The sequence below is a fragment of the Strix uralensis genome, chromosome 16, assembly GCF_047716275.1.
Source record: "Strix uralensis isolate ZFMK-TIS-50842 chromosome 16, bStrUra1, whole genome shotgun sequence".
NCBI lineage: Eukaryota > Metazoa > Chordata > Aves > Strigiformes > Strigidae > Strix > Strix uralensis.
In genome coordinates, this window is record NC_133987.1 from 14,147,149 (window position 1) to 14,159,727 (window position 12,579).

Consider the following 12,579-nt stretch of genomic DNA (forward strand, 5'->3'; position numbering starts at 1 on the left):
TTAAACAGGCTAAATACTATATTGGAAAACCTGGCATAACCTGAAAGAACAGCCCAATCTTCTTTTCATTCACAGGGCAAATTCATCCGCATCAACTTTGATGTGACAGGCTACATTGTCGGAGCAAACATAGAGACTTGTATCCTTTTCAGTGAGCTGCACTGGAAGCTAACTAGGGTGAGCAGAAGGAAGTAAGATAAACAAGCTCCACTGCATGTCTAAGAAAGGCAAATATTGCTGAGGCTGGTGTAAACAAAGATGGAGGGAAGTGGCTCCATTTATGCTGATACCAGCTTCTCAGTTTGTCTTACTCTCATGTTTACATTTTCAGGTCTGTTTACTCAGCTATAGGAAAGCGTGCTATTCCCCATATACAGTTTCAGAAAATGGAAGCCCCAATACCTAAGGCAACAGCAGGGGACTTTAAGAGCAAAGTCCAAATAATACAATAATGGGAAAAGATTGTTTTGTGGTTAAGATTGCCTGTGATCTTGAGACCTACGCAGTCTTTTTTTTCGTATCAATGTGATCCTGCATGGGTCACTCTGGTTCCCTGTGGTTTACATTTCCAGCTGCATAAAAAGTTTTGAAACGTCACTGTTTCTTACTGATGCTGTGACAGACACTTTGAAAAAACACTGAATGCTTGGTATTATCACTGCAGTTCACCCTGGAACATGGAGAGTGCTTCCCAGTTTTCAAGTCCCAGTTTGGCACTTTGTCCCAATCCTGATGGCATGTTGGGAGGAAGTCCAGGTGCTCAGTACACTCTGGCCCTTGGCCCTGTGCACCCTGGCTTCTGCAAGGGAAGTGTCCTGAGCCTTGCAGACTGAATGATCAAGCCTGTGGCTGCATGTGCCCTGCTGTTTAGGTATAGCAAAGGTCATATATGTTGTACTGAGGTAGAGTCATATTCCAAGAAAAAGCACTGCAAATAACCTGTTAAGGGAGAAGTCTATATGATACCTAGTATGACAGCTTTCTAGTTCATGTCTGGAGGATTGAGGGTTCATTTAAATAAAAGTAATATACATTTGCCTTCCACCCTTCTAAAGACTTTATATTAATAAAGACAAAAGAGACAGGAAAAGAACATGGTGCAGTCAGAAGAGTTGTCTTAAGAGTCCTTACCATTTTGCTCCCCTTGTCAAACCATGGGACAATTTATCCTGAAATTGGCTTGATCTCTGCATATTTTGTTAAACTGCCATGGTCAGAAATTACATGTTCTGGAAACTCACTCAACTGAAGCAAAGCAAATATTTTGCCTGTGCTGATGCCCCAGATAGCACCAAGTGCTAGATATTTCCAGACAACTTGTCTGTTCTGGATGCTAAATACCACTCTGCTGTTTCAAATGACACACCCAGAGCAGTAAGCTATATATCAACAACCTTCATGTATTTTTTTCAGGGAGAAAGTACAGACATTTCAGAGAAATTCAGCTTAGCCTGATTTGGCAAGTACTGTTGCCTCTTCCCTTGGTTATGTTTATGAAATGGTGTGTTTTAATGAATAAATTAATATGAGAGATTAATAAATAGATTCCTCAGTGCTGCATTGCTCATCTTTGCATAGAGAAGGAGCTGCTTGCTCCAATAAATGAGAAAGAAAGATGCAGCTATAAAGAAGGACTTTATCTCTTGGGTGTAGCATTAAACAACAAACAGTTTATCTTTTTGCTCTTATTTTACAAGTGATCTTTAGAATAAATCAGGTTTTAATTTTTTTTGTCTTAACTGAAGTTTTATCTATAGCACTATAGCTTTTAAAGAGTGAAGCACTGACTGACGTTGAAATACTTACACTATTACCAACTTCTTTTTAGTACTTTATAGTTAGAAAAGTGGACCATAAATAAAGTTTGCTTTTATTGCTTTTATATCTACAATACTGGCCTTGAGCTTTTTTCCTAGCAGCCCCACCTTCTGTTGAAAGAATCATATTGATAATTTATTTTAAAAGTGGTGTGAATTATATCGTGAATACTATTTTCATATATCTGATTTTAGAAGTATTTCTGTCTATTGCGGTGCTTATTACCATGATTACCAGCATTTACCATACAATAAGAGGTAGGAAACTCATTGTGGTGAGAATTATACCAATACCAGAGCTCCTGCCACAGAATTAGATGCATGTTCATGTTCGACAAGCTTGTGGCAAATATTTCAACAATGCTATTGATGGTTCTGAGACTGATGACACAATTAAGGAAGGACTGAAATATGTTATTGATTTTTTTTTAACACACTTGACAAACAGATTTGCTTGAAAAATCCCGTGCTATTCGTCAGGCTAAAGATGAGCGAACATTTCATATCTTTTACTATTTGATTGCTGGAGCTTCTGAACAAATGAGAAGTAAGTTACTTGCTAATGATTCTTAGATCTTGTTGAACAGTCTGAGCAATGGCTTACTTAAGTAATTTATCTTAACTTCTTTAATTGTATGTGATTGAATCCTCTCTATAAATAAACAGCTCTTTAGCTATAGACAATAATTCTCTCAAGTGAGTTATAAGAAAACTTCAACTGATGTCCATCCCCCTGTTTGAGCCAGGTTGTTTGTAGCTTACAGGATGTTTCAGTTTACTGGAGATGTAAACCCATTCAGATCTCATACCAAGAAGATGAATAGGGAAGAGTTATTAATTATTTTTTACACAAAAAAAAATTGGGGTTCCCAATAAAAATATTGGCTTGTGATTTTAAAATAAATTAAGAGAATGTCTTTCCCACAGCACATTATTACACTGTGAAACCCATAGCTTCAGAATGTTGGGAAGGTAAAAAGTGTCAGTGGATTCAAAAGAAGGATTAGACATGTATTGGAACATTATGATTCAAATATGATATCTGTCCCTAAATCACTGCTTGCCAAATAATGTATAAAACAATGGATAACTCTGTATTTTCTGGTTTTTATGCTCCTTACCTATGAATCTATTGTTGGCCTCAGTATAGGGCTAAAGAGTCTTTTGGTCTGGCCCACTATGGTTGTCACCTGGTTCCATTCTTTTTATTACCTGATATGAATCCCCACAGGGAGAGGTATAATTCTGAGTAGGCTACACATGGCATTAAGTGAAAGACTTTTGGGAAGAATGGCTCAGATCTGAGTCTGTAGGGTGCAAAATTCCACTGAGGAGCAGAGACTCCAAACTCCTCATACAAGAAGAGTCTTCCTTTGGTGAAAACACTGGTTTTTGTCTTGTTGTTCATTGGTAGAACTCATGAACAAAGAGCATTGAGTTGATGCACTTAAGTAAAGCTTTTCTTCTTTGCTTTTTAGATGATCTGTTGCTGGAAGGATTCGGCAATTATACATTTCTATCTAATGGCCACGTGCCTATTCCTGCTCAACAAGATGATGAGATGTTCCAGGAGACCTTGGAAGCCATGACAATTATGGGCTTTACTGAAGAGGAACAGATAGGTGAGACTTGTTAGCAAGATTGTATTCAAGGTATACATCTGCAAGTGACACTACATAGAGATGCAAACGCACAGAGGTTAATTCTGCCCAGAACAACCAAATGCAAAATATGCATATGAAGTAAGATTCTACATTCATATAAGAAAATTATTTCAATTTTATGTCCGTGTTTCTCTGGAGAAGTGCATGAACCACCAACTGGAGAATTCTAGATGTACCCATGTTATTTAACCTCTTTGCCTCATATTTCCTCTGTGTAAAACTGTTACCAACCATTACCTAGCTACTGTTTCTAGGAAGTGCACTGTGAATTAGTGCCCATAGATTTCCCTCCTTCTCAGGAGGTATTAGATGAATTAAGACATAGATGTCTCATGGAAAGAGAATGAAGGTTCTCCATTAAGGCAAAACTTCTCAAGAACAGCTTTGTTTCTATCTCCCATTAAGAATAATATGGGAACTCAGTTCTGTGTGATCAGGAGAGACACAAGATCAAGGCACAATCTAAACACAGGATCAAGGTCATGTAACACAAGCAGCATGGTCAGAGCCAGTAACAACAAGCAACTGAACTGGTGGCAGTACAGTGCCTGAAGACAACATAAACCAGCAGCAGGAATCTGGGGGGAGGATAGCAGGGGCCAAGAATAGACTGGCAGTGAAGACACTGAAACTGCTGTCATAGATCCACGACACAGAACGCTACCAGCCTCCTTGGAATCATTGCCACGTTTGTATTAAACAGGGTGATGCTTCAGGAAGCCTTGTGAGTATTAGGGTGACTGTTCTTGCCTTGCAAGGAGATCTAGTTATGATCTACTGCTTTTAGGTTGTTAGAAAAGTTCTATTAAAAAAATTACTACAGTGGTTTACCTTTTCCCATTGCTGCAGTGGTACCAGGGGGAGCAGCTGAATCCAATAATGAAAACTTTGCAAACCACCTCCTTCAAAGGTTTAACTGGCAGCACTTGCTGGAAAAACAGTGAAAGAAATATTGAAGAATCACCACCTATATTGGAAAATAGACTATATATCATCAAAAAGAAATCATCTCTGTGGTGAACAGAACAACTGATGATGCACAGGGCACCTCTATGCAGTAATTTAAACATAGATCAAATAAAATAATTATCACAATATTTTGCTGTGCATCTGAATGAAGAATTGCAAGGCTTTTTCTTATAAGTCTAATAAATTCTGGAGACCTGCTTATAGGAGGAACATGATATGCACTCCTGACCCATTTGAATTCCACAACATTGGTGCAGTTCTCAGCATGCAAAAGTACTGTAACACATGATGTTTCGAAGGATAATTTGTGTTTATGAAAGGGAAGATTTCTCACTAGAAGAATTCCATACATACCCAAAACCGACTACTGAATTCAAGACAGCTCTAACAACAGTAATGACCATTTAAAGCCATTTTTTTCAGAACTTTCCAACAACCAGAATGAAAAAGTTGCAAAATATTCTGATTTAATTTTGAAAGAAATGGAACAGGCTCAAATAGCTCATATTTGTATTCACCGATTCAGAGAAAAGAGAAATAAAAACAAAGAGCATGAACCAACAACTAAACTATCTTGAAAATGTGGGCCTGCCAGAGTCATCTGTCTGCATAGCTTTTACCTCTCTCTGTTCCTGGGAGCATGCAGGACTTCAGCGGGTGCATGCCCGTGTGATCGCCCGTGGATGCAAATTGCCATGCCCCAAGTGACACCTGGTGGCAAAACCAGCGCCCCATCACTTGAGCCTTGGACCAGCTGTGGCAGCCAGCAGCAGAGCTCTGTCACATCCCACCCCTGCATCAGTGACTGAAGGGTGCTGAGAAAAAATGTCTTGCCTTACAGGACAGCAGTGCAAATCCCAGCCTTGGTAAATTCAGATGATATCACTGATGAAGACTGGTTCGTTCTCCTACCAGGGCATGTGTATTGGTGTTGACAGCAGTATTCTCCATTAGAACAATAGGAGTTATGTTACTGTCTGAACCCCTTTGATTACATGTTCAAAATATAAGCCCATTAGGACAGTATTCTTCTCCTGTGTAAGTTTGCCAAAGAAACAAATAGAATTCTAGGTTCATACAATCTCATCTGTAACATATCAGTAGATTTTACTACCTGAAGTTAGGTGACATCACATTTACATATATTTTAGTAATCAAACATTAATCAATTACTTTTCTGTACTTTGACACTATTCCTTCAAAGACTTGTATACATTTGATTTTAGCTGCCCAACTAAATATCCACATGTTCCTGCATAACTGGAGCTCCAGAAGTACCACACATTTTTGAAGCTACTGGTAATTCATATTTTAAAGACAGAGATACAGACTGCCAAGTGACTGAGCAGGGAAGATGCTACAAGCTACTGTGAGTGGGAGATGAATTCTTGAGTCCTGGGGGTCTGCCTGGGGAGCTGTCACAACTTAGCTTGGAGGTGCTGGTGTTCCCTGACTGGCCTGTTTACTCCACTGTACAGATTGTTGAGACGCTGCTCAATCAGCTCTCAAACTCCTGCAGTTAATGGCACAGTCTTTTATAGCAAACCTAGCTCTTTCCATAGAGGTACAGACTACATAGGCAATAGAATGAATCTTCATTATTGCAGAGAATGGAGCTTTCAAAATGTGTCCATTCTGTTCCTCATTTATATTATCTATTTCTCTTACAGCTATACTGAGGGTTGTTTCATCTGTCCTACAACTGGGTAATATTGTCTTCAAGAAGGAGAGAAACACTGATCAAGCTTCTATGCCAGACAATACTGGTATGATTTACCACTTAAAAAAATCTAATTAACATTAAAAAATTAATAAAATAGCAGCTGAGTAAGCACTCTTTATTAGTATTTTTTATTTAACTGTTATTACATATGTGATTCACAGACTTTAAAAGATATACCATGCTTAAAATCAGCTCAATTATAGTTGCCTTTCTAGTAATCTTGAATGCAGAAACTGATGAACAGTGAATTTGCTGCTTGGATCATGAATAATAATTTTATGGCAAGTGGCATCTCTTGTATGTACAATAGAGGAGCTTTTAAGTAAGATAAATAACTTCACATACTTGCTCAGCTGCTTGTATTCACACTTACTGACCCGCTAAGAGAAAATTCAATCTGAAAGAAAATCTCGCTCTTTTATTCTAGCTGCACAAAAAGTGTGTCACCTGATGGGGATTAATGTGACAGATTTCACAAGATCTATTCTAACCCCAAGGATCAAAGTAGGACGAGATGTTGTTCAGAAAGCTCAGACCAAAGAGCAGGTATCTACTCGCAGTCTCTTCAGCTCTCCTGAAACTATTCTCCTTTTTTACTTACATCTTGCCTAAAGGGAAATGTCAGGTTTTTGTCTCATCTCTACAGAAATAGGCAGCTAATTGGGTTGTTCTTTCACTTACAATTTTCTCTTCTTTCTTTCAGGCGGACTTTGCCATAGAGGCTTTGGCCAAAGCACAATTTGAACGTCTTTTCCGTTGGATTCTAGCTCGCGTAAACAAAGCTCTTGATAAAACAAAAAGACAAGGCGCTTCCTTCTTGGGGATCCTTGATATTGCTGGATTTGAGATTTTTGAGGTATGTACTGTGGGACACAAGCTGGCTAAACTCTTATTATCATGCAGTGGTTTGGATATAAGATGACAAAAATTTAAGTTCAGAGCCACAAAAACAATTTGGTTCTTTCAAGCTGGCTAGCAGCTTGTGGCCAGCAGAACCCACAGGCCTACTACACCTGGCTGCTTGCCTTTCCCTTGGGCAGGAAGGTCTGGGGCTGGCAGCATGCTCCTGCTGGGCTTTTGCAGGCTCAGTGTTTAGAACCAGGATCTGCTTTTTATGGTTTATTGAACAGGTCCCAGTACAAAAATTTACCACTTGAGAACTTACTGTAATTTTTCAAGACCTTATATTAGAAAACTATGGATCTTTGTATTTGTATTATTTTAATATGTAAAAAGAAATAGAAGATAGCAAATTTCATCTTGTCATTTAAGCTCCCTCTTGAAGGTCTCTTTCCAACATCCACTTCTTTCCTCTTCACAGATCAATTCCTTTGAGCAGCTGTGCATCAATTACACTAACGAGAAGCTTCAGCAGCTTTTCAACCACACAATGTTTATATTGGAGCAAGAGGAATACCAGCGAGAGGGCATTGAATGGAATTTCATTGACTTCGGCCTTGACCTGCAACCTTGCATTGAGCTGATTGAAAGACCAGTAAGATTATATCTCTATAGGTGGGATACTACATAGATTGCATCAGGGTCAGTTATGTATCAGTACAATAAGAGAACCATTTAAGGTATTTCAGATCCTCTGTTGCCTGGGAGGATTTGTAACATAAGGTGATGCTCTTTCTTTGTTTCAGCCTGTGATAATACTGATCTAATATTGCTTACATTGCAGACCAACCCTCCAGGTGTCCTGGCTCTGCTGGATGAAGAGTGCTGGTTCCCCAAAGCTACTGACACATCCTTTGTGGAGAAGCTATGTCAAGAACAAGGCAACCATCCCAAATTCCAGAAGCCCAAGCAACTCAAGGATAAAACTGAGTTCTGTATAATGCACTACGCAGGAAAGGTACTGGACAATTAAGCTATTTTGACTTAGAGAACTTTGATTCTTTGATGCTCAAATGGTAAAAAACCAAACAGTCCAGTACCCAGATTGATAAGGGATGGCTTTAATTATATAATGTATACATTAAGTGCTTTAATAAATTAAGATTTGCAAAACATTCATGGCCATGCTAAACTCACATGAAAACAAAAATAATCAGCACCGGGGTTATTGAAAATTCAAGTAATTCAGATTCCCTTCTAGCAAGCAGATTTTCTAAAGGCAAGGCAGGTGCCCTGCCATGGATATGTCTGCAAAAAGCTTTGCATGTGCTAGTACATGTAAGAATAAATACTCAACTCATCATTCAACCATAGAAAGCTTTTCACATTATTATTATTATTATTTATATAATTTTGTGTTAATACAGTGCCCTGTGTTCTTGGATGCTCCAGGTTTGTTTATCAAGAACAGATTTTTGACATAGCACTGTTTCCTACAGGTTACCTACAATGCAACTGCCTGGCTAACAAAGAACATGGATCCGCTAAATGACAATGTGACTTCTCTGCTGAACCAGTCTTCAGACAAATTTGTAGCAGATCTTTGGAAAGATGGTATGAATTGTGACTCTAAATCAGTAATGTGGTTTAGAGGGAGAAACTTCTACCAGAACTTTTTGTCAGTCATCCCTTGCTGGCAGGACAGAAGTGTGAAAGTGATAAGCATAGAAGAGACTAAACTAAGAAACAAGAATAATGTGTTATAAAGATGTATTTATGGGAAGTATCACTAGATAGCACTATCAAAAAATTTCCTTACTTAATATTATTCAGCAACAGAATAAAAATTATTCATTACACTGTTATAATGTTGCTGCATATGTGATAGTGTAGACCTCATTTAATACAGGTTATTGTTGGGTTTTATGAATGACTTACCTTACACACTCCTCTCCCAGAAGTCCTGCACAGTTCTCTTCAGTGCTGTATAATCTCAACCTCACTCAATCAGAATGTCTGTATGCATATAAACCACTTTGCTTTTAAAAAGTTTATATGGATCTGTAACACATATACCACAGTATAAATATTTAATACATGGACATAAATGTGCATGCAAACACTAGCAAGATAGCTCCGAATTATCAAATAACTGAGGGAGATTATTAACTCGAGAACCACTGGGTAACTGATGGTAGTCAAGAAATGTTATTCCTGGTTCTGACACCAACCTACCACTTGGATATTTTGCAGAAGGACTGTCCTCTTTAGAGCAAACACAAAATAAAATATATTCTGTGTTCAGTTGCCCTGTTCTGTCACTAGTTAACAAAAGATCCTCATTTTCTTGTTTGACAGAAGTAGACTATTTACCCAGAAGGCTCTTGTAGTACTTACATTAGTATACTTCTACTGCCTCAAAAATATATTGGTCCTCTTTGGGAAGTTGCAGTTTAACAATGCCAGCGGCAGGTGTAATGTTTATAAGCAGTTCCATTCACGCTTTCTTCTCTATTTCAGTGGATCGTATAGTTGGGCTGGACCAGATGGCCAAGATGACTGAAAGCTCACTCCCTAGTGCTTCAAAAACCAAGAAAGGCATGTTCCGTACTGTTGGACAACTCTATAAGGAGCAGCTGACCAAACTGATGACCACCTTAAGGAATACCAATCCCAACTTCGTCCGCTGTATCATTCCAAATCATGAAAAAAGGGTAAACTTCAAATTCTCAGTTTTCAGACTCCTGGCACATTATTCATGTTGAGCTGCTCACTGTACCAGCTCATCTCAGAGCTGAATGATGTCTTCAAACATAGATATGCAGCTGATAACATTTTGGTGAATTTCTACTGTGTTAAACATATTTTCTGTTCCCTTTTCAGGCTGGCAAACTTGATGCCCATTTAGTGCTGGAGCAGTTGCGCTGCAATGGTGTCTTGGAAGGTATTCGTATCTGCCGGCAGGGATTCCCCAACAGGATTGTCTTCCAGGAGTTCCGTCAGCGGTAGGAACCCCTCACTCAATCCTAACTCTGGGTTTAATAGCGGTGTAATACATGTTTGTCTGTACAAAATAATCTGATGTGTTTCAGCCTCCCTAACGTCAGTGTTTTTTGGCAGATATGAAATTCTTGCTGCAAATGCTATTCCTAAAGGATTCATGGATGGGAAGCAGGCTTGCATACTGATGGTGAGGAAAGCATTTCTGATTCTATTGATAATCAGGTCTATACTTCTTATGTAAAAGCTGTTGAGAGTGAACAGAAATGAGAGGTAATTTTTAATACCCTAAACCTCAGCACTGGAGTTAAATATCCCTGTTTTCCTCCAGATCAAAGCATTAGAACTTGATCCCAACTTGTACAGAATTGGACAGAGTAAAATCTTCTTCAGAACTGGTGTTCTGGCTCACCTAGAAGAAGAGAGAGACCTGAAGATCACAGATGTCATCATCACCTTCCAGGCTCAGTGCCGAGGCTACCTAGCAAGAAAGTAAGACTTAAGTACTAACAAAAACAATGTCTTCTCCAGCAGCATGTCTATGGTAGCCTTTAGTTCTCTGTACAACAAACTGAAGATATTAAGACTTTTTATTATTATTTATTATTTGTATTGCGTTAGAACTCAACTTGTGTCCAATGAAGGATTCACTTCCCCGCCCAGAAGAGGCTTATTAGTATAATTACAAGGAAGCAATTACATTGTGAGGCTACTTACACCCTCTGTACAGTAAGCTCTCTGAGGCAATGACCCACCATTTAAACATGTGTTTGAACAAGTAGGAGGAGCATTCTAGCCTACAACTGGAGTCTTATGCACTATTACAAGTAGCAGCACCACTGGCATTTATAAAACATAAATTAATTTCTTACACAGCTTGGGCATGAAGCACTGATCATCTAGCATGATCTCAGTTATGTGCATCACACAACTATTAATAATGCCCTTTTTTCACACACTACCAAGGCTTTCAAGTTGCTGAGCAAAGAAATTTAAATACAATAGGTTTCAAGAATGATGATCAATGCAAGTTCAGAGTGCCTGTGTACTCTGGGAAGATGTTCACATCCAGAATTAGATCTATACTTTGTTGTTCATGCCTACCTGTGGTTTGCGTAAACAGCCAAAAAACAGAGAACTAAATGAAATAAGAAAAAGCTAAACAGAGCTATTACCTTTCCTCAAGAAAGCACAGGCACTCTTTAAGTGATAATTTGTGCCAGACTTCTCAAACCATGTGGCTAACCAGCAGACTCTCATGCCAGTTTCTTTGCTTAATGTGCATATCTTGCAGACACCTTGTATTCTGAGACTGAACCAATTTGCTTTGTTTTTAATCACAGAGCCTTTGCCAAGAGACAGCAACAGCTGACTGCAATGAAGGTTATCCAAAGAAATTGTGCTGCTTACCTGAAGCTGAGGAACTGGCAATGGTGGCGACTGTTCACTAAAGTGCGTGACTGCTATCAGTGAATCTCTCCTCAGCTTTCCAAAAGAAATTAAATGCACAAGATAACTGAGGCAGACCATGTCAGGCATGCTTCTAGTTTCAAAGTCCATTGCAGCTGATGGCAAGGGCCTCGTAAGCATCACAAAATTTTCGGTTAGAGATACTTTGGATAGTTATATAATGCTATTAACATTAAAGTTAGTTCTAGCTTGAGAAGGGAACAAACTAGTTAAGCAGAGATTCCTAAAAGATTTTACATGTTTGGGGACTTTTTTTAATTGCCAAAACTAAAATAATTTCATAGGGGTGAATAATAAGACAGAGTAAAACTGAGTTTTGTATCTATGTGGGCCTGAGTAGCTCCCTAACTGGGACACTAAACATCTTCCGGCTAGGTACTTAAGCAAATTAAGTCTATTTTCCTATTGAAGAGGCCTGGTTTTTTTGGTTTGGATTTTTTTTGGTTTGAGTTTTTTTTTTTTAAGAATGGCTTTCAGTTTGGATTCAGAAAACTATTCCTACTTGCATTGATAGCAACCTTCTGTGCAACCATAGTCAGTAACACACACCTGCAAGTGCATATTGCCTTTCTATGCAGAAGATGTAGCTTTTGTACATTATCAGCAGATGAAAAGAGGCTTGCAGCCATTCAAAAAGTGACACTATTGGAGGTAGAGGTGCTTACAAGGCTCCAAGAATTAAACACAGAAATGGCAAAGAACAACACTGCTGAAGCTTGCTGATTTAAAGATGCTTACATCAAGCTTGGGTGGACAGTATTGGTCCACTACCTGAGCAACAACAGACAGTGCTACCATTAGTGCCAGTCAGCTGGGCACCTTTAAGTACCATGCTCAGTAACATAAACACTGACAGGAAACATTCTTTAAAAATCTTTTTATTTTCAGGTGAAACCACTGCTGCAAGTCACCCGCCAAGAGGAAGAAATGCAGGCCAAGGATGAAGAACTACAGAAAACTAAGGAAAGACAACAAAAAGCAGAGAGTGAATTGAAGGAGCTGGAACTGAAACACACACAGGTGATTTGCAGCTCTGAGCCTCTGGGAAACGCTAGCTATTCTTTCACCATTTCTAGAAGCTATTATAAAAAAGGCG

At 38.8% G+C, this 12,579-nt stretch overlaps 1 protein-coding gene across 2 annotated transcripts in view; it reads left to right on the plus strand.

Moving 5' to 3' along the window:
- Positions 1 to 12,579, plus strand: part of MYH11 (myosin heavy chain 11) — a 63,268-nt gene that overhangs the window by 34,369 nt on the left and 16,320 nt on the right. For both annotated transcript variants that reach the window (XM_074885797.1, XM_074885798.1), the window contains 15 exons: positions 76 to 139; positions 2,266 to 2,364; positions 3,296 to 3,439; positions 6,121 to 6,216; positions 6,601 to 6,719; positions 6,877 to 7,029; positions 7,495 to 7,668; positions 7,858 to 8,031; positions 8,513 to 8,627; positions 9,534 to 9,727; positions 9,897 to 10,018; positions 10,134 to 10,203; positions 10,345 to 10,505; positions 11,357 to 11,465; positions 12,372 to 12,503. In XM_074885797.1, coding sequence (XP_074741898.1) covers positions 76 to 139; positions 2,266 to 2,364; positions 3,296 to 3,439; positions 6,121 to 6,216; positions 6,601 to 6,719; positions 6,877 to 7,029; positions 7,495 to 7,668; positions 7,858 to 8,031; positions 8,513 to 8,627; positions 9,534 to 9,727; positions 9,897 to 10,018; positions 10,134 to 10,203; positions 10,345 to 10,505; positions 11,357 to 11,465; positions 12,372 to 12,503 — 1,926 coding nt within the window. The remainder of the gene's footprint in view (positions 1 to 75; positions 140 to 2,265; positions 2,365 to 3,295; positions 3,440 to 6,120; positions 6,217 to 6,600; positions 6,720 to 6,876; positions 7,030 to 7,494; positions 7,669 to 7,857; positions 8,032 to 8,512; positions 8,628 to 9,533; positions 9,728 to 9,896; positions 10,019 to 10,133; positions 10,204 to 10,344; positions 10,506 to 11,356; positions 11,466 to 12,371; positions 12,504 to 12,579) is intronic.